This window comes from Pan troglodytes, chromosome 21 (assembly GCF_028858775.2).
Source record: "Pan troglodytes isolate AG18354 chromosome 21, NHGRI_mPanTro3-v2.0_pri, whole genome shotgun sequence".
NCBI lineage: Eukaryota > Metazoa > Chordata > Mammalia > Primates > Hominidae > Pan > Pan troglodytes.
In genome coordinates this window covers 19,990,454-20,017,839 of record NC_072419.2, presented here as the reverse complement: position 1 = coordinate 20,017,839, position 27,386 = coordinate 19,990,454, and the positions used below count along the sequence as shown (strand labels likewise).

Here is a 27,386-nt window from a genome sequence, read left to right as displayed (position 1 = left end):
TGTTTTTGTGTTAGTTTGCTTAGGATGATGACTTCCACCTACATTTATGTTGCTGCAAAGGACATATTTTCATTCTTTTTTATATCTACGTATTTTCCAGGGCGTATATGTACCACATTTTCTTTAATCCACCATTAATAGGCACCTCGGTTGATTCCATGTCTTTGCTTTTGTGAATAGTCCTGTGATGAACATATGAATGCATGTGCCTTTTTTGTAGCATGCTTTATTTTCCTTTGGGTATATACTTGGTAATGGGATTGCTGGGTCATGTGGTAGTTTTGTTTTTAGTTCTTTGAGAAGAAATCTCCAAACTGCTTTCCACAGTGGTTGAACTAATTTATATTCCCACCAACAGTGTATAAGTGTTCTCTTTTCTCCACAGCTTTGCCAACACCTTTTTTTTTTTTTTTTGCCTTTTTTATAATAGCCATTCTAACTGGTGTGAGATGGTATCTCATTGTGAATTTGATTTGTGTTTCTCTGATCAGTAGTGATGTTGAACATTTTTTTTTTGGTATGTTTGTTGGCCATTTGTATGTCTTCTTTTGAAAAGTGTTTGTTCAGGCCGGGCATGGTGGCCCACGCCTGTAATCCTAGCACTTTGAGAGGCCGAGGCGGTCAGGAGTTCAAGACCAGCTTGGCCAACATGGTGAAACCCTATGTCTACTAAAAATACAAAAATTAGCTGGGCGTGGTGGTGGGTGCCTGTAGTACCAGCTACTTGGGAGGCTGAGGCACTAGAATCGCTTGAACCTGGGAGGCAGAGGCTGCAGTGAACTAATATTGCACCACTGCACTCCAGCCTGTGTGACAAAATGAGACTCCATCACACACACACACACACACACACACACACACACAAAAGAAAAGAAAAAGTGTTTGTTCATGTCCTTTGCCTACTTTTTAATGGGATTATTTGTTTTTAGTTTATTGAGTTAAGTTCCTTATAGATTCAGGATATTAGACATTTGTCAGAAACATAGTTTGCAAATATTTTCTCCCATTGTGTGGATTGTCTGTCTACTCTGTTGATGGGTTCTTTTGCTGTGCAAAAGCTCTTTAGTTTAATTGGATCCCACTTGTCAATTTTTGTTTTTATTGCAGTTGCTTTCGAGGTCTTAGTCATATATTCTTTGCCAAGGCTGTTGTCCAGGATGGTATTTCCTAGGTTTTCTTCTAGGATTTTTATAGTTTGAGATCCACCTTGAGTTAATTTTTGTATATGGTGAAAGGTAGGGGTCCAATTTCATTCTTCTGTGTATGGCTAACCAGTTATCCCAGCACCAATTATTAAATACAGAGTCATTTCTTCATTGCTAATTTTTGTCAGCTTTGTTGAAGGTCAGATGGTTGTAGGTGTATGGCTTTATTTCTGAGTTTTCTATTCTGTTCCACTGGTCTATGTGTCTGTTTTTTTACCAGTACCATACTGTTTGGTTATTGTAGCCTTGTAGTATAATTTGAAGTCAGATAGTGTGATGCCTCCAGCTTTCTTCTTTTTGCTTAGGATTGCCCTGTCTCTTTGGGCTCTTTTTTGTTTCCATATGCTGGCTTGAGATATTCTGATGGTAGTGTCAAGTCTTACTATTCAGCAAAGGCTGGGATCCGAGCACCAGCAAAACTCCAGATATCTCTTTATCTATTTATCTATTTATAGACCAGCTGTCAGCTTTAGGAAGGGGGAATTTCTCTCTTTCTCTTGCCTTCTGTCTTTTACAGCCTAGCTTTCAGCTTATTGGGTCACTGGGGGATATTTTTACTTTCACCCACCTATGAGATCTTCCTTTGTCTTACCACTCTGGTCTCACACTTTGGTGGACAGTTGCAGTGCACTTAGGGAAGATCCAGTGTGCTTCTGAGGGATTTCTTTCAGCTCTTTTTTACTTTTCCCATTGCTTGGTGGCTGCTGCCTTGCAGTAAGTGATGGCTCTCTGCATCCAGGTTGGCTCTTCTCCTTCAGCTCTCTTGTTGTGTCCCCAGACTTCAAAATGCTGCTGCTTTTCACTTGCCAAAGAACTTATGCACCTCACGGTGTGGATATCTTTCAGCTCTCCTGCTCTACCCTACATTTTTGGAGCTATTAGTGAAGACCTGTAGGAAAGAATTGATGAATGGATTCAGCCTTGTTTAGTGAATGGGGTTTCTTTTGATTCTGATGCATCATGGTAGCTCACATGTAGTCATTTGAAGTTTATTAAAGTTCAACTAATTTCTTGTCCTCATCTACAGCATTTATTCTTTTTCCACTGCTTTCTTAGGAATAAAAGAGACCATGGCTCTGTTTTCTCATAGGAAAGGCTTATCTTTTTTGGGAATTATGTTTATTGAGATATTTGTGCATTTTCGTTAAAAAACCCATGACTGTAGCTTATCTGGCTTGCTATTGTTATTACAGTGGGAGTGCTGGACTCTTGGAAGTTTCTTCATCCTAACTAGAAGTGGAAATTTCAGGGATCTGTTTTGGAGGCTTGTGAGACATATTAGAGGATTTAGAACCATTATTTTAGCTGGTAAAATTGTCCATCTTTTGGCACTGGAGCCCCTTTATGTTGGTTTCTGTGATCTTTGACTTTACTATCTTTGGTAATTTCCTTGTTTTTGGGTAGAACAAGATGCCTCAGACTCCTCTTGAATACATCTTTCATGAGACCCAGAGACCCAGAACCAGCCATTTCTCAAATGATCCTCCTCCTCCTTTTTTTTTTTAAGTAGGAAATGTGATTTTAACATAATAATCTGGTTTCCAAATTTTTACTGCAATTTTCATGTTAGCCTCTAGGCGATGATAGTGTCACTGTAGTTCATGGGTCCAGCAGCAGTATTAAAAATCAAAATCAGACCGGGCGCAGTGGCTCACTCCTGTAATCCCAGCACTTTGGGAGGCCAAGGCGGGTGGATCACCTGAGGTCAGGAGTTTGAGACCAGCCTGGCCAACATGGCAAAACCCTGTCTCTACTAAAAAATACAAAAATTAACCAGGTCTGGTGGCAGGCACCTGTAATCCCAGCTCCTCAGGAGGCTGAGGCAGGAGAATGGCTTGAACCCGGGAAGCAGAGGTTGCAGTGAGCTGAGATCGCACTAGGGCACTCCAGCCTGGGTGACAGAGCAAGACTCTGTTTCAAGGAAAAAAAAAAAAATCAAAATCAAATTGAAACCTTAGCCTACAGGTTTAAAACCATACGCTTATAGATTTTTAAATAAAATTATAGCCATGTGGTTTCTTAATTTGGGATTTGTAGACCCTATGGAATCTATACATGGGTTTTTATGGAGCATTCTGTGAATTTCCTGAGACTATATGAAACATTTTAGTCCAAGATATATCTTTTTCTCATGACCTGAGAGAGATTGGGAAGCACAATCTTAGGTAATTTTGAATAAAACTGTAAGTTAACTTGCTGGCTAAAATAAATTAAATAAAGAAATTTAACAAGTAATACAAGTTGATGTAGTTCCTTCTTTTCCTGGTATTATTTCTTAGTAATAGTGTCAAATGAAAACCTTGAAGAGTCCCAAATTGTATATTGTCTATTTGTCTTTTGTTACCTAACTCATTTGAGGTGGCCTTCCTGTATTTTGCCCCTTTCTTCTTTTATCTGCTTCTTTCATCTGATAATTTTTCTAGTTGGTGGTAAGACAGCTTTTGGACAATTTCTGTATTGATATTCCTTAAATTCTACCCAGATGTAGAGAATAAAATATGAATACTATTTTCTCCTTCCTCCTTCAGAGCAGTGTGTCTTTCCCTACCCTCAAAACTTCCCTTGATACTGTATTGAATAGTGAAAGGGATAAGCAATGACTGGTGAGCAGATTTAAGACTTTTTTCTATGGTACTTTATTTGGCCTCTAAATACTGAATGTTGTTTTTAAACTTTGCCTACAGCTTTAAAGCTGATGAAATGATTTATATTGCCTCTCCTTTGTACAGAGGAATTTATTGAGAAATAACATCGACTCAAACTTCCTTTTCAGCTTTTAAAGAGATCAAAATGACCCCAATAAATTACTTCTAAATTTTAAGTCATTAAGAAAATTATTAATTAAATATTTAATATATGTGGCTGGCTTAGTAGTTATAGGTTAGATTTATGGTGTAGTATAACTATCTTGCTTATGTTCTTTCTGTTTGTGGACTTTATACCACATATATAATCAATATGTATAGTGAAATATTTTACATGACATCTGCATATTTGTAGATGTTTATAACTGCATTTTGGCTTTGGTTTTTTTTTTCTGGCTCATGAAATGCACACCATGGCTTAGAGGCAAAATAAAATCTTTAATTTTATTTTGTTGGGATGTGCTTGGTGACTTACTATTTATAGGACTTTCTGGTTAAAATTGGGGTCTATCTACAGTCCTAAGTGTTCGTATCAGAACCTGTTGTGCTCCTTATGTGCAGATAATTATTACTATGATCTTGTCCATATTCTCAGATTTTTGGGGCTTTGGATTTTCTTTGTTTATATCTCCTTTATTCATGTGATGATATTAGCCTGGTTTCTGCAGTGACTGTTATGGAATGAGCATGTTACTAGGAGTCACAATACTTGGATCTTAGAATCTTAGTTCTTCCAAATCACTTTTCTTGTTTGTCAGATGAGATGATAGTACTTTCCTTGCAAGATAATTCTAAAGCCCCAGATATACAGTAGTTGATTATTTAATCAGTGAGTCAGTGAGTCAGTGGCCCTTTCTCCCTAAAAAAATTAAGTTTTCTATAGTTGAATTTAATCTAAGTATATTTTTTCATTAATTAACAGCTTTTAAAAAGGGTTTTCTCAAGTCATCTGCCTATTGCAAGCCTCTTAACTAAATTTTAACCAGCAAGTTATTAAAGTTCTAAAACTACATTCAGTGGTAAATATTTTGTCTTGTGAGGAATATAAAACTATTAAAGCTAAGCCATTTAGTTTTTCAAATGAGGAAGCTGAAGCATAGATGTCATAAGTGACTCATTTCAGGTTCTACAGCCAGAGCTGGTTCTCCTCATATGTGATCCTTCTCTCTGATGGAACAGGAATCCAGATAGAAGATTGACAAGAGCATCAACTGAACATTACAAACAGTGTTGCTTCTTTTATGGCTACTTTCCTAATGAAGTTCTCAGGTGTGGATAAATCTAATGCTTATACATATACTCTGTTTCGCAGATAAATACAATATAGTGATACAATCTTAGCGGCACCACCATAGATAAGAATACCACTTTTACTGGTGATGGTTGCCTCTGATTTTTTCTCCTCCTTCCCTGGGTTCATTTGTCCCTGATGCTCTAATTAGAGTGTTATAATTTAGGTAACTAAATTTAAATAATTTAGAACAGAAAGCAAGGTTCTGCTTTATCTTCTGTATTAACACTCAAAATGAATATTGGGTAAATTTCTACATTGAGGTGTGTATTAGGGTTCTCCAGAGGGACAGAACTTATAGGATATTTATGTATATGAAAGGGAGTTTATTAGGGAGAACTGGCTTACCTGATTAAAAGGTGAAGTCCCAGGATAGACCATCTGCAAGCTGGGGAAGAAAGAATCCAGTAGTGGCTCAGTCTGAGTCTGAAAGCCTCAAAACCAGGGAAGCTAACAGTGCACCCTTCAGTCTGTGGCCAAAGGCCCAAGAGCCCCCAGCAAACCAATGGTGTAAGTGCAGGAATCCAAAGGCTGAAGAACCTGAAGTATGATGTCCAAGGGCAGGAGGGGCAGGAGGAGCAGGAGGAAGCATCCAGTATAGGAAAGGGAAAAGCCAGAAGACCCAGCAAACAAAGTTATCCCACCTTCTTCCCCCTGCTTTGTTTTTGCTGTGCTGGCAGCCAGTTGGATAGCACCTACCCACATTGAGGGTGGGTCTTCCTCTCCTAATCCACTGACTCAAATCTCAGTCTCCTCTGGCAGCACCCTCACAGACACACCCAGAAGAGCAAGGAAAAGAGAGTGGCTGAAGCTTTGTCAATTACACACTTCCTCTGACATGGTAGATGGGATGAAGCGTTTTCACTACTCATGTTTGTTGAAGGTTTTTTTGTTTGTTTGTTTTTTTGGTTTTAGTTTTTTTCAAAAAGGTTTTAATCTGTGAAAGTATTTGCGTTCATAAAACTGGAACCTTTCCTATTTATGGAGCTACTTATTTAGACAGTTGGGATTTTTCGTATGAGTGTGTGATTTGGTTATATCCTCAATCAAATTGGCAATAGTGATAAAAACTAATATATGTATAAAGCACTTATTATATGTACTATATGTCTAGCACCGTGCTCTAGATATCTGTGTTTAATCATAACTGTGATAATATTTCTCTATATTAAAAATAATTATGAAATGCTAACGCATATATCAATCACACCCTACTTTGTAAGAGATGATATCTCTAGGAGATAATTATAAAATTGGTTTTTCTTTTGGTTATTATTTATCACAGAAAAAATTGAAAAGCTTGAGTTGTTTTTGATACATTACAATAAATAACCAAAGTATGAGACAAGTTGTGGATTACAGAGAACTCTGAATATTTGGGAAACGCTAAATATGTGTCGGTGAGCTATAACCTTAAGATGTGACTGGATTAGACATCTTCACCACTTATTCCATCTCTTTATGAAGCTCCTTATGTTTTCCCCTTGTATATAATAGGTTCCAGGTTTGATAACCATAGGGACACTGTGAAGACTGAAATCATGTGTGTCCTATCACTTTTAAGGTAGCTCTCTCTTTAATTTCACAAGACAGGCTTGAAAACCAGAAGTAACCCAACTCCAAAATTGGCAGTAAATCCTTTGACAGGGAAAAGGTGATGTACTGTGTAATAAATTCGTTTGTTGAAAAAGAGATGTTGCAATACTGGAAACTGAAGTACCAAATGTTTCCTTTTAAATTTGGAAAGGCCCTTTCTTATTACTTATCTATCCCTGTGGACTTCTAAGAGGGGATGTGTTGAAAGATTTTTCAGATGCCCACTAGCCACAGTGAGAGTGAATGGCAGCATTTATAAGATGACATAAATACTTCAAAATCATCAGTAATCCTTGGAGACGTGTGGTGTGCCAGGGGTACTGAATGTGAGCTTTTGTTGCTGTTGAGCCTGTGCTTTTGTAGGAGGCTGCCTAGGAATGTGGGTTGTGTCTCTGCTGTGAATGCAACTTCACTTTTTCCCCTCTGGGGCTCTTTGTATTAGAATTGAGGTGGGAGTGGTTTAGAAGACAAAAATTCTGCACAGATAAGAAAGATCTGTGAGATTATGAGTTATATTTTAAAATCCTAATCTTATTTTGAGGTCCTGTGGAGCAATTATATTATTGTCCTCAACCATTAGAACACTACATTAATAACTGGACACATAAAGGTCTTTTAATTTTCATTTTGTAATAATGGGGCTCATCCCACCACTGCTGCTACTACTGCATTAGATGAAGACAAAAAAGATTGAAAATAATCTAGAAATGCAATGAAGATATATCTTACATGTTAGCCAAGAATTGGTAAATTTTGATGTTTCTCTATTCTTATTGCAAAAGCTTTTCAGTTTGTTACTTTTACCTTTTGGAACTAAAACTTAATTTGACAATATGATTTTGTTGGGCTGTCACAATCCCTATATTTAATTATCTTGTTTTGAAGGCTGCATCTATCACTGGAGCTGAAGTTAAAAAAAATTATAAATGTGTGATGAAGGTCAGGCAACATAAAACACCCATGGCATCTGTTCATGTTCACTCTGATCAACTCGTGTACTCAAGATACAGGGAAGTGAAGTGAATGGGGCCAAATCCCATCATGGGAAACTTTGCTTTCCCCTTTACTAACTTGCCTTAAGAGAAAGTATTGTGAACACAGGAGTGTAATCTGAAGTCGGGCAATAAACCTGTTGGAGAAAAAAAAATAGGTATTTATTTTAGATACTGAGGAAAATAAAAGGAATAAATAAGAAAAGTCAAGCATGATCCACAGTCTCTAGATAATCACAGTTAAAATGTTTCCTGCCAGGCTAAGATAAATCTTTATCATACTATTTGTTTTGTTGTGATAATGGTAGGTTTACCTAGGTGGTCATTTTTACCCTATGTAAAGGCTTAGCTTGATTTGAAGCAGTAGCCTTCATTTAGAATTACAAGGCAAAGGATAAACTTTTAAATTCTATTTTAGGCTCTCTCAGTGATGATTGTTAAGCTAGCTGAGAATCACTTTAATAGAAGGAACATACAGAGAATAGGATGAGAGGCAGCAAAGTAGTAGAAAATTTTTCTTAAGATGGTTATTTTCATCATAGCAGTATTTATTAAGTGCTTACTCTATGGTCAACTCCATGCTAAATGCTTTATGTGATTTTTCTCATTTTGTCCTCAAAACAACCCTGTGAGGTAGTTGGTATCCCATTCCCCGTTTTACAGCTATGGAAACTGAGCCCTAAATAACCCAAAGTCACCCTGCTGGATTCAAACATGAGTCTCACTGCAGAACAGATACTAACCCTTACCCTATAGGCCTTAAGGTAGGGGTGTGTGTGTAAGAGGGTGGGAGGGGTGAGGGAGGGAAGGAGGAGAGAAAATGAGAATGAATGAATAGAGTAAATAAAATGTGCAAGCTGTCCTCTTCTTAAAAAAGACCCTGCTTCTTGACACAGAAATATCAGATTTCTCCTATGGGTAAAGTTACAGAAGCTTTTTGTAATGTAAGCTAATGTATCCACTAGAGAAATAATGGCATTGTTGGAAGGATTTAGATGACAGGAAAATAAAGATACTTTATTAATTAACTCTTCTAGTTTCCTTGGGGTTTTGCCAACTTTTTCTGGATTCCAGACAAATTCAAAAACAGATGATTTAAAGGTGGCTTCACTGAAGTGGTGTCACATGATTGAGGGAAGTGGTCATTCTTTAGATGGATAAAAGGTGGTTTTAAAATATGCAGGACTCCATTTTTCAGACAATATAAAGTATTTAATTAAAGGTTTTTTTTTTATTCAAATGAACTAAAACGAAATTCTGTAGTTGGAAGTAATTAAATATATCCTGGGTTTCCCCCCTAAAAAAGTCAGTTAAAATAAATATTCTCAGATCAAATGATCTTTTTCGTGTATCGCTGCTAATGGCATCTGATAAATATATGTATATGAGCTTATCAGAAATTATGTTTGAATCAACACAGAGTTGCATGTTTGAATTGGAAAAAGTAGCTAGAAGTCGTCTTCTTTCAGTGTAAAGTTTTCTGAGCCATTTTCAATCACCAGCAAAGAGCCACGTATATAGGTTAAGAATGCATTTGGTCCCATATATTCATGGACAGATGAATGAATAAAGAACATATGGTATATACATACATAGAGTATCCATTTGGGAATATGAAGAAGTTCTGGAGCTAGATGGTGCTGATGGTTGTACAACAGTGTGAATGTACTTAATGCCACTGAATTGCATACTTTAAAAATGGTTAAATGGTAATTTTATATTATTTATGATAGGAATGGATGTAGCCTTAAAAAAGAGAACTGAATTGCGTTGCTAAAGTGGCAAGTTTTTAAATTTAAACTTAAATTAGAAAACCTCGTGTAACAGATGCCTGGGAAGAGACTGGGTCTAGTCAGGCTACCTAGCAGTACCCTTTGGTTTTCAGGTCTGTCCTTTCCCTCCTGCCGTCCTCAGCAGATGGTGTTTTCTTTCTTTTTTCTTTTCTTTTCTCTTTTTTTTTAATTTTTCCCACTCAGTGGCCATGGATGGGCCTTGATGCTCATGCATGTCACCCCTCAGTCATGCTGCTGTGCCTCAGGCTTAGCTATGCAAGTGCAGGCATGGAAAGTTGGATTTAGTCAGATATGGCAGAGACATTCAACTTAATGCTCTCTGAAGATCCATATATTCCCCTATATTTCACAGGCCCCTTGTAGTTGCCTAAGAATGTGTAGCTCTTTCTGGCCAGGGACCGGAATGGTAATGATATTTGTCACTTTCAGGCTAAGGTGGTAAAACAGCCTTCTGGAACAGCAGGGTGGCCTCGTTCTTGTGGAGGGAAAGTATGTGATTCAGGTAGTGCATTTACAGGTGATGGAGTCTCCATCTGCCTAGGTTTGTTCCTTTCACCTAGGTTTGAGTGAGTGTGTGAAGCAGATCTTCAGGTGATGCAGGTATGACCTATAACATTAGTGAGAATTATATTTTAAGTCACTGAGATTTGGGCGTTGTTTTTGCAGCCCAGTATAGCTATTCTGACTGTTACTCCAGGGTGGGCTTTTGCCAGACATGTTTGATGAAATGAGAGAAGCAGGGAGGTTTTTGGGAGTAAGGGGATGGATGTAAGTTGATGAAGCATGGAATTTTAGTTAGTTAAGAATAGAGGTGAGGACCTGAGTGGGGTGAGGAATAGTTAAAAGGCAGCAGAATTAATGGATGGCAGTTTTTGGTGAGATGGAGGGAATGTTGGAGTTGGAGTGCTCAAGGGAGGGAGCTGGAAAGATAGGAATGAGATGATTCCAATTGATGTGACTGAGGAGTTCACGTTACTGCTGAAGATGGGTGTGAGTTTATCAGGTAGTGTGGATAACTGGAGGAGAGGATATCAGAATACCAAAAGCCAAGATATCGGGAGAATCATCTAGATAAATATTAAATTCAGCAAGAATGATGACAAGGAGTAGTGTTGGGCAGAGTAAAAGTGAGCTGGGAGTTAAAATCTCTGAGAAATGAATTTGTCGTTACATGTCTGAAACGGTCTCTATTCACCCTCACTCTAGAATGGTAGTTTAACTGATTCCAGGTTGGCAGTGTTTTTTTCTGTTTGCTTGTTTTTTTTGCCATAGCGTCTTTAAGATATTAGTCTTGTGGCTTCTTTTGTTGCTTGGAGATATTTAGTTATCAGTTTAATTTAAAAATTTTTGAATTTTTTTGTAGGTGAATTTTTTTCCTTCTCTTTTTGGTGAGTTTTTAATATTTTCTTGTTGTCTTTGGTCCAGAGCTTCAAACTGATACAATTAAGGATGGATTTCTATTTTTATTCCTCTTTTTTGGAACTCTATGTGGATCTTCAGTTTAATAACTTAAATTCTAGAAAATTCTTATTCCTTATACAAATATTAGTGCTTTCTTCTTCCTTTCCTCTCTTTCAAAATGCCTATTAATGCATTGGACATTATCATTTTACACTTTTGGACTCTTAACTCCTCATTTTCTTTCTCTTTATCATTCTAGGCTCTGTTTCTTTTTCTTATTGTACTACAGTTTGCTCTATTTCAGGGATAGGCAAACAATGACCTGTGGGCCAAATCTGGTTCATGGCCTGTTTTTGTATAGCTCATAAGCTAAGAATGATTTTTTAGTTTTTAAGACTTGTTGCAAAAAAAATTAAGAAGATTTGATAGAAAGAAATTACATGTAGCATTCAAAGCCTAAAATATTTACTATTTGGCCTTTTACAAATTTGTTTTCAACTGCTGTCCAATTATTTTCACTTCTTGAAATAATTTTTTTGTTTTTTGCTATTGCTTATTCTTCCTTTTGGTTGTATGTATATGTGTGTTGAAGTTGGGGGTTGGAATTTTTTATTGGTAGTTCATCTTCAGTGTGGGTTTTGAAAGTTTAGGGATACCCACAAGTAGAAGACATGTATTATCTTTGAGCATGGGACATGCTGAATTCTCAGCAACAGGAAACATACTGGGAAAGAGTGAGCTGGGGCTCCGGAGTAAGGGTTAGGATTAATGAGAGGACCTGGCCGTAGAGACTGGCACTCCTAGGGCCGTGGGAATGTCCAGGATTCCTGCTGCTGAATCCAGGGTTTTTATATGAATCCTTGAGGTTGGTGTGTAGAATACACAATCAGGGCATTGACATCTGGACTGGCCAGAATGACAGTTAAGTGAATACTGAGTCATCAGGCAGGGGCCTGACACTTTTGGGGAGGTCTGACAATATGTAGTAGCACCCCTGCCAACTGCTGTGTACTCTGGGCCTACCACAGAGTAGGGACTCAATAACAGCCTGGCAAGTGAATGAATGGGGAAAGAAATGAAGGTCAGGTCCATATTTTGAGGACTGGTAAGTACCAGGCAGGTATCTTCTGCCAGCCTTTGTCCTAGACTAACCAGACAGGAAGAATATGGAGAGATACCTCTAATAGTTGTTTTGTAGATCCTTTGGGATTTTCTACATAGAAAATTATATCATCTGTGAATAGAGACAGTTTTACTTCTTTTTTTTTTTTTTTTCTTTTTTATTGATCATTCTTGGGTGTTTCTCGCAGAGGGGGATTTGGCAGGGTCACAGGACAATAGTGGAGGGAAGGTCAGCAGATAAACAAGTGAACAAAGTTCTCTGGTTTTCCTAGGCAGAGGACCCTGCGGCCTTCCGCAGTGTTTGTGTCCCTGGGTACTTGAGATTAAGGAGTGGTGATGACTCTTAACGAACGTGCTGCCTTCAAGCATCTGTTTAACAAAGCACATCTTGCACCGCCCTTAATCCATTCAACCCTGAGTGGACACAGCACATGTTTCAGAGAGCACAGGGTTGGGGGTAAGGTCACAGATCAACAGGATCCCAAGGCAGAAGAATTTTTCTTAGTACAGAACAAAATGAAAAGTCTCCCATGTCTACCTCTTTCTACACAGACACAGCAACCATCCGATTTCTCAATCTTTTCCCCACCTTTCCCCCCTTTCTATTCCACAAAACCGCCATTGTCTTCATGGCCCGTTCTCAATGAGCTGTTGAGTACACCTCCCAGATGGGGTGGTGGCCGGGCAGAGGAGCTCCTCACTTCCCAGTAGGGGCGGCCGGGCAGAGGCGCCCCTCACCTCCCGGACGGGGCGGCTGGCCGGGCGGGGGGCTGACCCCCCCCACCTCCCTCCCGGACGGGGTGGCTGGCCGGGCGGGGGGCTGACCCCCCACCTCCCTCCCGGACAGGGCGGCTGGCCGGGCAGAGGGGCTCCTCACTTCCCAGTAGGGGCGGCCGGGCAGAGGCGCCCCTCACTTCCCCGACCGGGCGGCTGGCCCGGCGGGGGGCTGACCCCCCCACCTCCCTCCCGGAGGGGGCGGCTGGCCGGGCAGAGGGGCTCCTCACTTCCCGGTAGGGGCGGCCGGGCAGAGGCGCCCCTCACCTCCCGGACAGGGCGGCTGGCCGGGCGGGGGGCTGACCCCCCCACCTCCCTCCCGGACGGGGCGGCTGGCCGGGCGGGGGGCTGACCCCCCCACCTCCCTCCCGGACGGGGCGGCTGGCCGGGCGGGGGGCTGACCCCCCACCTCCCTCCCGGACGGGGCGGCTGGCCGGGCGGGGGACTGACCCCCCCACCTCCCTCCCGGACGGGGCGGCTGGCCGGGTGGGGGGCTGACCCCCCACCTCCCTCCCGGACGGGGCGGCTGGCCGGGCGGGGGGCTGACCCCCCCACCTCCCTCCCGGATGGGGCGGCTGGCCGGGAGGGGGGCTGACCCCCCCACCTCCCTCCCGGACGGGGCGGCTGGCTGGGCAGAGGGGCTCCTCACTTCCCAGTAGGGGCGGCCGGGCAGAGGCACCCCTCGCCTCCCGGACGGGGCGGCTGGCCAGGCGGGGGGCTGACCCCCCACCTCCCTCCCGGACGAGGCGGCTGGCCGGGCAGAGGGGCTCCTCACTTCCCGGTAGGGGCGGCCGGGCAGAGGTGCCCCTCACCTCCCGGACGGGGCGGCTGGCCGGGCGGGGGGCTGACCCCCCCACCTCCCTCCCAGACGAGGAGGGAGGACGCTCCTCACTTCTCAGATGGGGTGGCTGCCGGGCGGAGGGGCTCCTCACTTCTCAGACGGGGCGGTTGCCAGGCAGAGGGTCTCCTCACTTCTCAGACAGGGCGGCCGGGCAGAGACACTCCTCACATCCCGGACGGGGCGGCAGGGCAGAGGTGCTCCCCACATCTCAGATGATGGGCGGCCGGGCAGAGACGCTCCTCACTTCCCAGATGTGATGGCGGCCGGGAAGAGGCGCTCCTCACTTCCTAGATGGGATGGCGGCCGGGCAGAGACGCTCCTCACTTTCCAGACTGGGCAGCCAGGCAGAGGGGCTCCTCACATCCCAGATGATGGGCAGTCAGGCGGAGACGCTCCTCACTTCCCAGACGGGGTGGCTGCCAGGCAGAGGCTGCAATCTCGGCACTTAGGGAGGCCAAGGCAGGCGGCTGGGAGGTGGTTGTAGCGAGCCGAGATCACGCCACTGCACTCCAGCCTGGGCGCCATTGAGCACTGAGTTAACGAGACTCCGTCTGCAATCCCGGCACCTCGGGAGGCCGAGGCTGGCGGATCACTCGCGGTTAGGAGCTGGAGACCAGCCCAGCCGACACATCGAAACCCCGTCTCCACCAAAAAAATACGAAAACCAGTCAGGCGTGGCGGCGCACGCCTGCAATCGCAGGCACTCGGCAGGCTGAGGCAGGAGAATCGGGCAGGGAGGTTGCAGTGAGCTGAGATGGCAGCAGTACCGTCCAGCTTCGGCTCGGCATCAGAGGGAGACCGTGGAAAGAGGGGAGAGGGGAGAGGGGAGAGGGGGGAGGGGGGAGGGGAGAGGGGGGAGGGGAGAGGGGAGAGGGGAGAGGGAGCTCTATCTACCACACAGTCCTTCTCTGAATATGCACATGCCACATTTTCTTTCTTTTTTTTTTTTTTTTTTTTTTTTTTGAGAAATCTTGTTCTTGTCCCCCAGGCTTGAGTGCAATGGCTCGATCTCAGCTCACAGCAAACTCCGCCTACCAGGTTCAAATGATTCTCTTGCCTCTCCCTCCCAAGTAGCTGGGATTAAGGCGCCTGCCACTACACCTGGCTAATTTTTGTATTTTTTAGTAGAGATGGGGTTTCACCATGTTGGCCAGGCTGGTCTCAAGCTCCTGACCTCAGGTGGGTCCACCCATCTCGGCCTCCCAAAGTGTTGGGATTACAGGCGTGAGCCACTGTGCCCGGCCTATGTGCCACATTTTCTTTATCCAGTCTGTCATTGATGGACGTTTGGGTTGGTTCCAAGTCTTTGCTATTGTGAAGAGTGCTGCAAGAAACATACGGGTGCATGTGTCTTTATAGTAGAATGATTTATAATCCTTGGAATATATGCCTAGTAATGGGATTGCTGGGTCAAATGGCATTTTCAGTTCTAGATCCTTGAGGAATCACCAGACTATCTTCCATAATGGTTGAACTAATTTACACTCCCACCAACAGTGTACAAGTGTTCCTGTTTCTCCACATCCTTTCCAGCATCTGTTGTTTCCTGACTTTTTAATGATTGCATTTCTAGCTGGTGTGAGATGGTATCTCATTGTGGTTTTGATTTGCATTTCTCTGATGAGCAGTGATGATGAGCATTTTTTCATGTTTGTTGGCTGTATAAATGTCTTCTTTTGAGAAGTGTTCTTGCATATCCTTTGCCCACTTTTTGATGGGGTTGTTTGTTTTTTTTTTGTAAATTTGTTTGAGTTCATTGTAGATTCTGGATATTAGCCCTTTGTCAGATGAGTAGATTGCAAAAATTGTCTCCCATTCTGTAGGTTGCCTGTTCACTCTGATGGTAGTTTCTTTTGCTGTGCAGAAGCTCTTTAGTTTAATTAGATCCCATTTGTCAATTTTGGCTTTTGTTGCCATTGCTTTTGGTGTTTTAGACATGAAGTCCTTGCCCATGCCTATGTCCTGAAAAATTCACACTTTTATGAACTGATGGTATTTGTGGCAATGAGTGTATGTTGAAAAGTACCAATGTGGTTTAACAATTACACATAATATTTTTTAGGGGGATTTTTTTTGTTAGTGCCTAACACCAGTCAACACATACTAGTTAAACAGAGAACTATGTATCATATTAATTTGTATTGGTTTGCTTTTATTGATAAACTTTGTGTTTAGTTTCTGCTGAATCTCTTTACTAAAATTACCAGATTGCTCATGGAAGTCATTTCATCCCTCACGGAATTATTTTCCCAGCTAACTACTCTCTTAAATGATGCATAAGGGTGTTCTAATGCTATTGAAATAAGCAGGGTGTTCGGTGCTGCTTTTCCTCAACTGTTGATTTCTTTGGATTTCTAGGATGTGGAGAGCATCTTGTGCGCACCATACTGGCTAGAGAATGTTCACATGCTTTACAAGCTGAGGATGCTCACCAAGCCCTGTTGGAGACTATGCAAAACAAGTTTATCAGTAAGTATAACATTAAGAAGATTACATCTTCTAAATATGGATTATTTCACTTCTATAAGCACTATGAGTCAGGTACTCCATTTGTATTTCTAGACCTACCTCTAGGGTCTAGCAGAGGAAAAGACCCACAGTTAATACTGATTGTGAAAAGAAATTCCACCACAGTAGATAGTACCACATGAAATCTTCCATATAACTAAGCTAATCCCCAAGCTGTAAGACACTGACAAGGCTCTCATATAGTAGAATAAATACATAACCATATGTTAATATGTTAATAAGAATTGACCAGTGGCAAAATGTGTGCTGAGAAATGAGCATGAATAGGCATTTAAGGTCTATCTCTAGTGATTTTTCAGAAAAAGGTTGATTATATTCATGTACTGTTTCCTCAAATGTATTAGAATCAGACTTAGGTTTTATTGTTATTTTGCTTTAACAATTACTGTTGTTGAATGCTGTTTTAAAAGAAAACCAAATTCATCGGCTTAATAGCATATGAGATTTACGTAATTGTTATGAGTTATTAGATGCATTCTCAGAATGTTAATGAGAAGGAATAGTAAGAGTAGAAAACTAGATGCTCATCAAAAGTTCACTACTTAGAAAGATCTCTATAACTAAAACTATAAAACACTGATGAAACAAAATTGAAGAGGACAACAAAAAAATGGAAAAATACTTCATGTGTATGGATTGGAAGAATCAATATTGTTAAGATGTCCATAGTACCCAAAGCAGTCCAAAGATTCAATGCAATCCCTATCAAAATACAAATGGCATTCTTCTGAAATAGAAAAAACAACCCTAAAATTTATGTGGACTCGCAAAAGACCCAGAATAGCCAAAACTATCCTAAGCAAAAAGAACAAAAATGGAGGAATCACATTATATAACTTCAGATTATATTATAGTAACCAAAATGGCATGGGACTGGCATAAAAACAGACACATAGACCAATGGAACAGAGTATAGAACCCAGAAACAAATCCACACACCTACAATGAACTCATGTTCCACAAAGTTGTCAAGAACATACGCTCTGGAAAACTCTCTTCAACAAATGGTGCTGGGAAAACTGGATATCCATATGCAGAAGAATGAAACTAGACTCCTGTCTCTCACCATATACAAAAATCAAATCAAAACAGACTAAAGACTTAAATCTAAGACCCCAATCTATGAAACTACTACAAGAAAGCATTGGGGAAAATCTCTAGGACATTGGTCTGGGAAAAATTTCTTGACTAATACCCTGCAAGTGCAGGCAACCAAAGCAAAAATGGACAGAAGAGATTATATCAAGTTAAAAAGCTTCTCCATAGCAAAGGGAACAACAAAGTGAAGAGACAACCCAAAGAATGGGAGAAGATATTTGCAAACTATCCACCTGACAAGGGATTAATAACCAGAATATATAAGGAGCCCAAACAACCCTATAGGAAAAAATCTAATAATCTGATCAAAAAATGGGCAAAAGATTTGAACAGACATTTCTCAAATGAAGACATAAAAATTGCAAACAGGCATATGAAAAAGCGCTCAACATTATTGCTTATCAGAGAAATGCAAATCAAAACTACAATGAGATGTTATCTCACCCCAGTTAAAATGGCTTATATCCAAAAGATAGGCAATAGCAAACTCTGGTGAAGATGCAGAGAAAAGAGAATGCTGGTACACTGTTGGTGGGAATGTAATTTAGTACAACCACTATGGAGAACAGTTTGGAGGTTCCTCAAAAATCTAAAAATAGAGCTACCATGTGATCCAGCAATCCCACTGCTATGTATATCCCCAAAAGAAGGGAAGCAGTATATTGAAGAGATATTTGCACTCCCATGTTTGTTGTGGCAGCGTTCACAATAGCCAAGATTTGGAAGCAACCTAAGTGTCCAGCAGATGAATGAATAAAGAAAACGTGGCACATATACACAATGGAGTACTATGCAGACATAAAAAAGAATGAGATCTTGTCATTTGCAACAACATGGATGGAACTGAGGGAGATCATTATGTTAAGTGAAATAAGCCAGGCACAGAAAGACAAACATCACATGTTCTCACTTGTTTGTAGGATCTAAAAATCAAAACAATTGAACTCATGGAAGGTAGTGGAGGACTTGGCGGGAGGTGGGGATGCTTAACAGGTACAAAAAAATAACAAGAAAGAATGAATAAGACCCTACTATTTGATGGCACAACAGGGTGACTATGGCCAATAATAATTTAATTATACATTTTAAAATAACTAAAAGAGTGTAATTGGATCATCTGAAACACAAAGGACAAATGCTTGAGGGATGGATACCCTATAGTTGATGGTGTGATTATTTCACATTGCATTCCTGTATCAAAACATCTCAGGTACCTCATAAATACGTATACCTACTGTGTACCCACAAAAATTAAAAGTTAAAAAATAAAAACATTCACTTTCTAGGAACCCTGTGATGGATGTGTAATTATGGCACATGGTAACTTTATGGTTGTTGAGAATGATCCCAAGTACTTTACTGAGTCTAAAACTACAGATTAGCTAGTTCTACTTCCCCAAGTTTGGGTTTATGCTAAGGAGTTCCTGAACTCTGCTCTTTTCTGTTGCTTCGTATAACTCTATAAAACTGTTCACGGAGTTGACCTGCAGTATTTCATCTTGCCACTGGGATCCATTACCTAATACATATTGAGCCCCATCTTAGAAATTCCAGACTCGTGGAAAGGAGCAAGAAATGTCTGAGCTCACCTAATTGACCCTGTTCCTTTAATAGCTGAAACTTAGTTTGCAAGAGTTCAGTGACTTCCGAAAATCATCTTGTTAACCAGTGGGTGTTTGTTGTGCAAGAAAACACTGCCTTTTATTTAAAAAATAAAAAATGTAAAATGGTATGAAATACAGAAGAACAATGTCCTGGGAGTCAAGACAGTTGTTTCCACTCTCAACTTTGTGTCCGTCTCATTGGTTAAACAAGTTACTTCAGCAGTTTTATTAAGAATAAAAGCAAAAATGTTAGATAAGAGGCAGTTTCTAAATGCTTTTGCCATGCTACGCTCTATGTCGTATCTTCTGGATTCAGCACATAAATGTGAAATTCTTTTCAGGCAGATAATTTGGAAATGGGATTGAAAAAGGAAAATTTTCAGGAACTACTTAGGAAGCACAGATGATATTTACAAGGTAAATGGAAGGAAATAAATTGAATTACCAGAGGACTAGACTAGAAGCAAGGAGGTTGAGTTTTTTTCTCTTTTAACACACTGGTGGTGTAATTAGTTGTCTGTTTTAGGACAAATCTCTTTATTCTTAATTTCCTCATATGTAAAAGGAGGGGGCAAATACGGATGGTTTCTAAAATTCCTTCCAGCTCCAAAATTATATTTGATCCTTGGTTTAGTTCACAAGCCAAACTAAACTACTTGTATGAAGAATAGTTGTAGGCTGAGTGCCGTGGCCTGTAATCCTAGCACTTCGGGAGGCTGAGGTGGGTGGATCACGTGAGGTCACGGAGTTCGAGATCAACCTGGCCAACATGGTGAAACCTTGTCTCTACTAAAAATACAAATATTAGCTGGGCGTGGTGGCCAGCGCCTGTAATCCCAGCTACTTGGGAGGCTAAGGCAGGGGAATCTCTTGAACTTGGGAGGCTGAGGTAGGAGAATCGCTTGAACATGGGAGGCAGAGATTGCAGTGAGCCAATATTGTGCTACTGCACTCCAGCCTGGGCAATAGAGCAAAAACTCTGTCTCAAAAAAAAAAAAAAAAAAGTTGTAAATCAAATTAGCCATTAAATGAAATTATAAATTAAAACTATTAATGGTGGATCTCAAGTTTCTATTTGAAATGATTTGGTTGAAATCCTTTCAGCCAATGATGGAGGTAAGCTAGCAACCACTTTCTTGGTTTTGTGGAAACCACAATATTCTTCCCTTTTTGCTTCCTTTGTTTTTTCTTTTTAAAAAAATATTTGTATAAAATATCTAGCGATTCTCATTACAATGCATGTGTAGAAAAATTGTATATGACAATTAAGTTCAATAACCCCTTTTCATTCATTCTGAGTCTCATTTCTCCTGCCAGAAAGAACCACTGCTAACAGATTGGTATGTATATTTATGGCTTTCCCTCACTCCTTTCCTGCCATCCTCCCTTTTCTTTCTTTCTTCCATCGTTTAAAAAATTATATAGAAGAGATTTTTAATGTATTGTTTTGCAATATGCTTTCCACTTAACATAGCTTAATGCTCTTAATATATCAGTATATATAGTTTTATAGCCAAATATTTCATGGTTCCATAATTTATTCATTCCTCTACTGAAAGAGATTTGTCTGTAATTTTTGTCTGTATCATTTTACTGCATATAAATGCTTACTTCTCTATATTCTTTTAACTAAACATTTTATATGATTTCATTTCCTCTCTTTTTTAGCATATAAGTTATTTTTTTTAATGGTTGCTCTAGAGTTTGGAACATACATTTACAATTAACCTAAGTTCACTTTTTTTTGGTAAAAATTTAAGGGGTTCAAGTGCAGTTTTGCTACATGGATGTATTGTGTAGTGGTGAAGTCTGGGCTTTCAGTGTAACCATCACCTGAATAATGTACATTGTACCCATTATGTAATTTCTCATCCCTCATTCCCTGACTCTCCCACCCTTTTGAGTCTCCACTGTCTACTATTGTAGACTCTATGTCCATGTGTACACATTATTTAGCTCCCATCTGTAAGTGAGAACATTTGGTATTTGACTTCCTGTTTGTGAGTTATTTCAGTTAAGATAATGGCCTCCAGCTCCATCCATGTTGCTTCAGAAGACATGATTTCATTCTTTTTTGTGGCTGAATAGTATTCGTGTGTGTGTGTGTGTGTGTGTGTGTGTGTGTGTATGTGTATCATATTTTCTTTAGTCATCTGTTGATGGACACTTCAGTTGATTCCATATCTTTGCTATTGTGAATAGTGCTGTGGTACACATATGAGTGCAGTTTTTTGTGTAATGATTTTCCTTGAGTGGACACCTATTAGGTTGGTGCAAAAATAATTGCGGTTCCAGACTGTGAATTTTAAATCATTATAACTAGGCTCAACCATTATTGCTTATGGGTCTAATAATTTGTCTTTATGTATTTTTCCTAAAGTAGCCAGTAACTTACTAAAATAAAGATTTTTTTCTCTTACTGCAATTTGAAAAAACTCCGCCACCATCTTAAGTGTAGGGTTTGTTTAAATCTATTTTTGATAAACAAGACTTTAATGTGATAGACGGAATGGAGGAAAATTGAAAGGCATTTCAGAGATTGAAATGTTTTTGTTTCCACTTGCATTACCTTATGCCAAGATCAGGGCTTTGGTTTGACTTAATATTGGAAGCATAAAAGAGAATAACCAGTCTGCACATTTCTTTGAAAACCACTCTTCATGTAACATACAAAACTCATAAAAATGGGTACTGTAAAAATAGTGCCTTAATAATACTTCGTGCTAACCAGCTGATTATAGACTGAATGCTTAGTTAAGTGGGGGAAGAAATAAGTAGTTTCCTTTTTAGTTGTTCTTTTTAAAAGATTACACACATATACACATATAAAACCTCTTTCAATGATTCAGATGTGACTTTTCCTCTTCATGGTTATTTTTAAACCAACTTGGTTTTGTGAATTATTCTTTTTGATGCAAACCTTGGCTGTATGTGTGGTATGTGAACTGTGGGGCAGCATTATAGATTCCTGCTCAGTACTTAACGACTAATATCATGGTACATTTTTTTTTAGCTGGTTTCTGTTTATTACTAAATATAATGATTGATAAAATCTTATCTGTGAAAATGACTTCTTTTTTTTTTCTTTGAATTTCTCAACTAAGCTACTAGTCTTATAAACCTACAATCTTTGTGACTATTGTTGGAAAATTCCATGTGGAATATAGTATTACGATTTTAAAAAGTGATTTTTGCTCTATATTTTACTTCATTCTTTTGGGGAGATGTTCTTACACTGTCATTGACATTAGAGGTTCACTGTCAATTGTAGAGTGCTGTCGACAATTGAGATGGAGTCCCCTCTTATGCTTTTCTGCCAAATAGAGAAGTTATATTCAATTAATATTTTATGTGAACATTAGCTGTCATAGGAAGAACAAAAGTACACTGTAATTACACATTTAGCCTCTGTGATCATTTCATGAATTTCTTAATGATTTAGAATATTTAAAAAATATAATGTTCTCTTTTCCAGGGCATTGTGTTTTTATAAGACTTTGCCTCATATTTGATAAGCATATTTCTGTTTTTCAAACACTAAAATCTTTTTTCTTTGTAGCCATCTGGAGCTTGAGGGATTCCTAAGAAAATGTATTCTTTTTTGTCTATTAGAAAAATCAAAGATGTTTCTCCTTCACTGTTATAAATGCTGTGATATTTAGCTGGTTATACTCACATGTCCAAACTGCAAAATAAGGAAAATATAAATTAAGCATACCTCTTTGGGCAATATTTGCCACTAATTCTTGGGCTCTGGGCTTTATATTTTCAGAATTTTATTTATCTTTTTATTTAACAATTATTCATTGACAGCTATGCATATACAAGATACTTTGCTGGTTACTATGAGAGATTCACAGATAAATAAAACAGCCTTGCTATCAAAAAAGCTTGCATTCCAAGGGAAAAGAAAAAAACAAATGCACAGTAAATAAAATATAAGGTGAATAAGCACTGTACTAAAGTTCAGGAAATATAGGAACTTGCATTCTGGGCAATTTTGTGAAATGGAGATCCTGGAATCTTCTGACTACAAATAATCTAAAAATGCTAGACAAAATATTTAAAAAGGCAAAAATCACACTTTCAAATGAATGGATGAAAATTTTTGTGTAAGGTAGTCCTAGATGTATGAAACTCCCAGGAGTTTGGGAGAAATAAGTGAAGATCCTTTCTGAAGGAGTACACTGTCAGCTCAGATCTCAAAGAAATCTCATATATGAATCTAAAATAGAAGGATAAAATAAAGTAAAACACGTAAAAGAGAGTTACCATGAGAGAGAGCATGTAGGTCAACAGAAACTTTAACCAGACTACCAAAGACTTTATTTATTTGTTTGTTTGTTTATTTATTTATTTGAGATGGAGTTTCACTCCTGTTGCCCAGGCTGGAGTACAGTGGCGTGATCTCGGCACACTGCAGTCTCCACCTCCCGGATTCAAGTGATTCTCCTCCCTCAGCCTCCCAAGTAGCTGGGATTACAAGTGTCTGCCACCATGCCCAGCTAATTCTTTGTACTTTTAGTAGAGACGGGGTTTCACTGTGTTAGTCAATATAGTTTTGTTTTGTTTTGTTTTGTTTGAGATGGAGTCTTGCTCTGTCACCCAGGCTGGAGTGCAATGGCATGATCTCGGCACACTGCAATCTCCGCCTCCAGGGTTCAAGTGATTCTCCTGCCTCAGCCTCCCAAGTAGCTGGGATTACAAGCATCCACCACCATGCCCAGCTAATTTTTTATATTTTTGGTAGAGATGGGGTTTCACCATGTTGGCCAGGCTAGTCTCAAACTCCTGACCTCAGGTGATCCCCCAACCTCGGCCTCCCAAAGTGCTGGGATTACAGGCATGAGCCACCATGCCCGGCCTACCAAAGACTTTAGATATTAGAATTACTAGATAGAAAATATGAAATGTGTGTTTTAAATATTGATGTTTTTAAATAGGGACAATCATTTTGGAAAAATATTCATTCATTTCAATTTTCATGAAAAGTGGAACATGTGCCTGCCCAAAACCCAGAAACTCTGGTCCTGTATTTCTATGTATGTACCAGATGACATGCACAAGAATATCTATAGCACTTATTTTAAATGATGGAAAGAACTGTAATGTCCACCAACAGAATACCATATGGCAGTAAAAATGGATGCCTTGCAACTGTACCCATCAGCATGAATGAACCTTAAAATCATGATACTTAAGTTAGAAAATGCAGTTTGCAAAGGAATGCAGTCAGTATGCCACCATTAAGATATCTTAGCAAAATCAAACATTAATTATACATACATATATATTAAAACTATAAAGGAGAGAAAGAAGTTATTAAGAAGTAATTCAGGGTAGTAGTTTTCTCTGGAAGGGAGGATTTGGGAAGTCTCAACAATGTTGGTAGGGATTACTTTTCCAAGTTGTTTAGTGAGTTAATGGATGTTTGTTCTATTTGTGTGTTTGACAAATTATGTGTTACATATATTCTTTTTCAAACAAATCAAGAAAAAAAAATCCTATCAAAAAGTAGACCAAGAACATGAGTAGACATTTCTCCAAAGAAGATATACTGCCAACAAACATGAAAAAAATACTCAATATAGCTAATCATTAGGGAAATGCAAATTAAAACCACAATGAGTTACCACCCTATGCCTACAAGAATGACCATAATTTAAAAGTCAAAAAACAATAAATGTTGGCATGGATGTAATGTAAAGAGAACACTTTTACACTGCTGGTAGAAATGTGAATTTGTGCAATCATTATGGAAAACAGTATGAAGATTCCTTAAAGATCTAAAAATAGATCTACCATTTGATCCAGCAGTCCCACTACTGAGTAGCTACCCAAAGGAAATGAAGTCATTATAAGAAAAAGGCACATGCACATACAAGTTTATAGGAGCACAATTTATAACTGCAAACATGTGGAACCAGCCTTAGTACCCATTGACTAACGAGTGGATAAAGAAAATATGGTATATACACACCATGGAATACTATTCAACCATAAAAAGGAATGAAATAATGTCTTTTACAGAAACTTGGATGGGGCTGGAGGCCATTATTCTAAGTGAAGTCACTCAAGAATAGAAAACCAAATATCATATGTTCTCACTTATAAGTGGGAGTTAAGCTGTGAGGACACAAAGGCATAAGAGTGATATAATGGACTTTGAGGACTCATAGGAGAAGATTGGGAGGGGAGTGAGGGATAAAAGACTACATATTGGTCACAGTATATACCGCTCAGGTGACAGGTTCACTAAAATATCAGAAATAACCACTTAAAGAATGTATTCATGTAACTCAAAACCATTGAAACCCAAAACCATTCCAAACCCCAAAACTATTGAAATAAAAATATCAAAACCTTAACAGTTAAAATCCTTTTTTATTTTTATTTCTTTTCAAGAATGGGTCTCCCTCTGTCATGCAGGCTGGAGTGCAGTAGCACGATCATAGCTCCCTGTAACTTACAACCCCCTGGGCTCTAGCGGTCCTTGCGCCTCAGCCTCCTAAGTAGCTAGGATTACAGGCAGGCACCACCACATCCAGCTAAATTTTTAATTTTTCTATGGAGACAGGGTCTCACTATGTTGCCCAGGCTGATCTTGAACTCCTGGGCTCCAGTAATCCTCCTGCTTTTACCTCCCAAAATGCTGGGATTACAGTCGTGAGCCACCACGCCTGGCCCATAGTTAAACTCTTAATGTGGTGAAGTAGGAAAGGGCTGAAGAGTTCAAAAGAAGCAGAGAAAGGTGTCATATCTGGTAGATTAAGGAAAGAGTCATGAATGAAGTGTCTTCAGGAGGGAAAATCTTGGGGTTTGTTTTATGATCAGCAAGTTATCTAATTTAACAGGTAGACAGAATATAGTCAAGAGAATGGTATAATTACAAATGGAAAAAGAAACAAACAAGCAATTGTTCTTAACGTAGTGGACAGCCACATAAGGCTTTTGGCAATAGAGTTTTTTTAAGATATGTTATTATTATTATACTTTAAGTTCTAGGGTACATGTGCACAATGTGCAGGTTTGTTACATATGTATACATGTGCCATGTTGGTTTGCTGCACCCATTAACTCGTCATTTACATGAGGTATTTCTCCCAATGCTATCCCTCCCCCATCCCCCCACCCCACAACAGGCCCCGGTGTGTGATGTTCCACTTCCTGTGTCCATGTGTTCTCATTGTTCAGTTCCCACCTATGAGTGAGAACATGTGGTGTTTGGTTTTTTGTCCTTGTGATAGTTTGCTGAGAATGATGGTTTCCAGCTTCGTCCATGTCACTACAAAGGAAATGAACTCATCCTTTTTTATGGCTGCATAGTATTACATGGTGTATATGTGCCACATTTTCTTAATCCAGTCTATCATTGATGGATGTTTGGGTTGGTTCCAAATCTTTGCTATTGTGAATAGTGCCACAGTAAACATACATGTGCATGTGTCTTTATCGTAGCATGTTTCTATAATCCTTTGGTTTATATACCCAGTAATGGGATGGCTGGGTCAAATGGTCTTTGTAGTTCTAGATCCTTGAGGAATCGCCACACTGTCTTCCACAATGGTTGAACTAATTTACACTCCCACCAACAGTGTAAAAACGTTCCTATTTCTCCACATCCTCTCCAACAACTGTTGTTTCCTGACTTTTTAATGATTGCCGTTCTAACTGGTGTGAGATGGTATCTCATTGTGGTTTTGATTTGTGTTTCTCTGATTAGCAGTGATGATGAGCATTTTTTCATGTGTCTGTTGGCTGCACAAATGTCTTCTTTTGAAAAGTGTCTGTTCATATTCTTTGCCCACTTTTTGATGGGGTTGTTTGATTTTTTCTTGTAAATTTGTTTAAGTTCTTTGTAGATTCTGGATATTAGCCCTTTGTTAGATGGATAGATTGCAAAAATTTTCTCCCATTCTGTAGGTTGCCTGTTCACTCTGATGGTAGTTTCTTTTGCTGTGCAGAAGCTCTTTAGTTTAATTAGATCCCATTTGTCAATTTTGGCTTTTGTTGCGATTGCTTTTGGTGTTTTAGTCATGAAGTCTTTGCCCACGCCTATGTCCTGAATGGTATTGCCTAGGTTTTCTTCTAGGGTTTTTATGGTTTCAGGTCTAACATTTAAGTCTTTAATCCATCTCAAATTAATTTTTGTATAAGGTGTAAAGAGGGGATCCAGTTTCAGCTTTCTACATATGGCTAGCCAGTTTTCCCAGCACCATTTATTAAATAGGGAATCCTTTCCCTATTTCTTGTTTTTGTCAGGTTTGTCAAAGATGAGATGGTTGTAGATGCATGGTGTTATTTCTGAGTCCCCTGTTCTGTTCCATTGGTCAGTGTATCTGTTTTGGCACCAGTACCATGCTGTTTTGGTTACTGTAGTATAGTTTGAAGTCAGGTAGTGTGATGCCTCCAGCTTTGTTCTTTTTGCTTAGGATTGTCTTGGCAATGCAGGCTCTTTTTTGGTTCCATATGAACTTTAAAGTAGTCTTTTCCAA

The 27,386-nt window shown here is 39.6% G+C and overlaps 1 protein-coding gene across 12 annotated transcripts in view; it reads left to right on the top strand.

Annotated features, from left to right (window-relative positions):
• The window catches only part of TASP1 (taspase 1), a 454,798-nt gene that overhangs the window by 139,767 nt on the left and 287,645 nt on the right, over positions 1–27,386 (top strand). For 10 of the 12 annotated variants that reach the window (XR_010154230.1, XR_008541205.2, XM_001135721.6 and 7 more), the window contains one exon: positions 16,019–16,129. Coding sequence is in view for 8 of the 12 variants with exons in the window: in XM_001135721.6 (XP_001135721.1) it covers positions 16,019–16,129 (111 nt within the window). In the remaining 4 variants the exon portion in view is untranslated. Of the gene's footprint in view, positions 1–16,018; positions 16,130–20,208; positions 20,232–27,386 lie in introns of all 12 variants that reach the window. The other 2 variants (XR_676151.5, XR_010154231.1) reach the window with 1 other exon arrangement.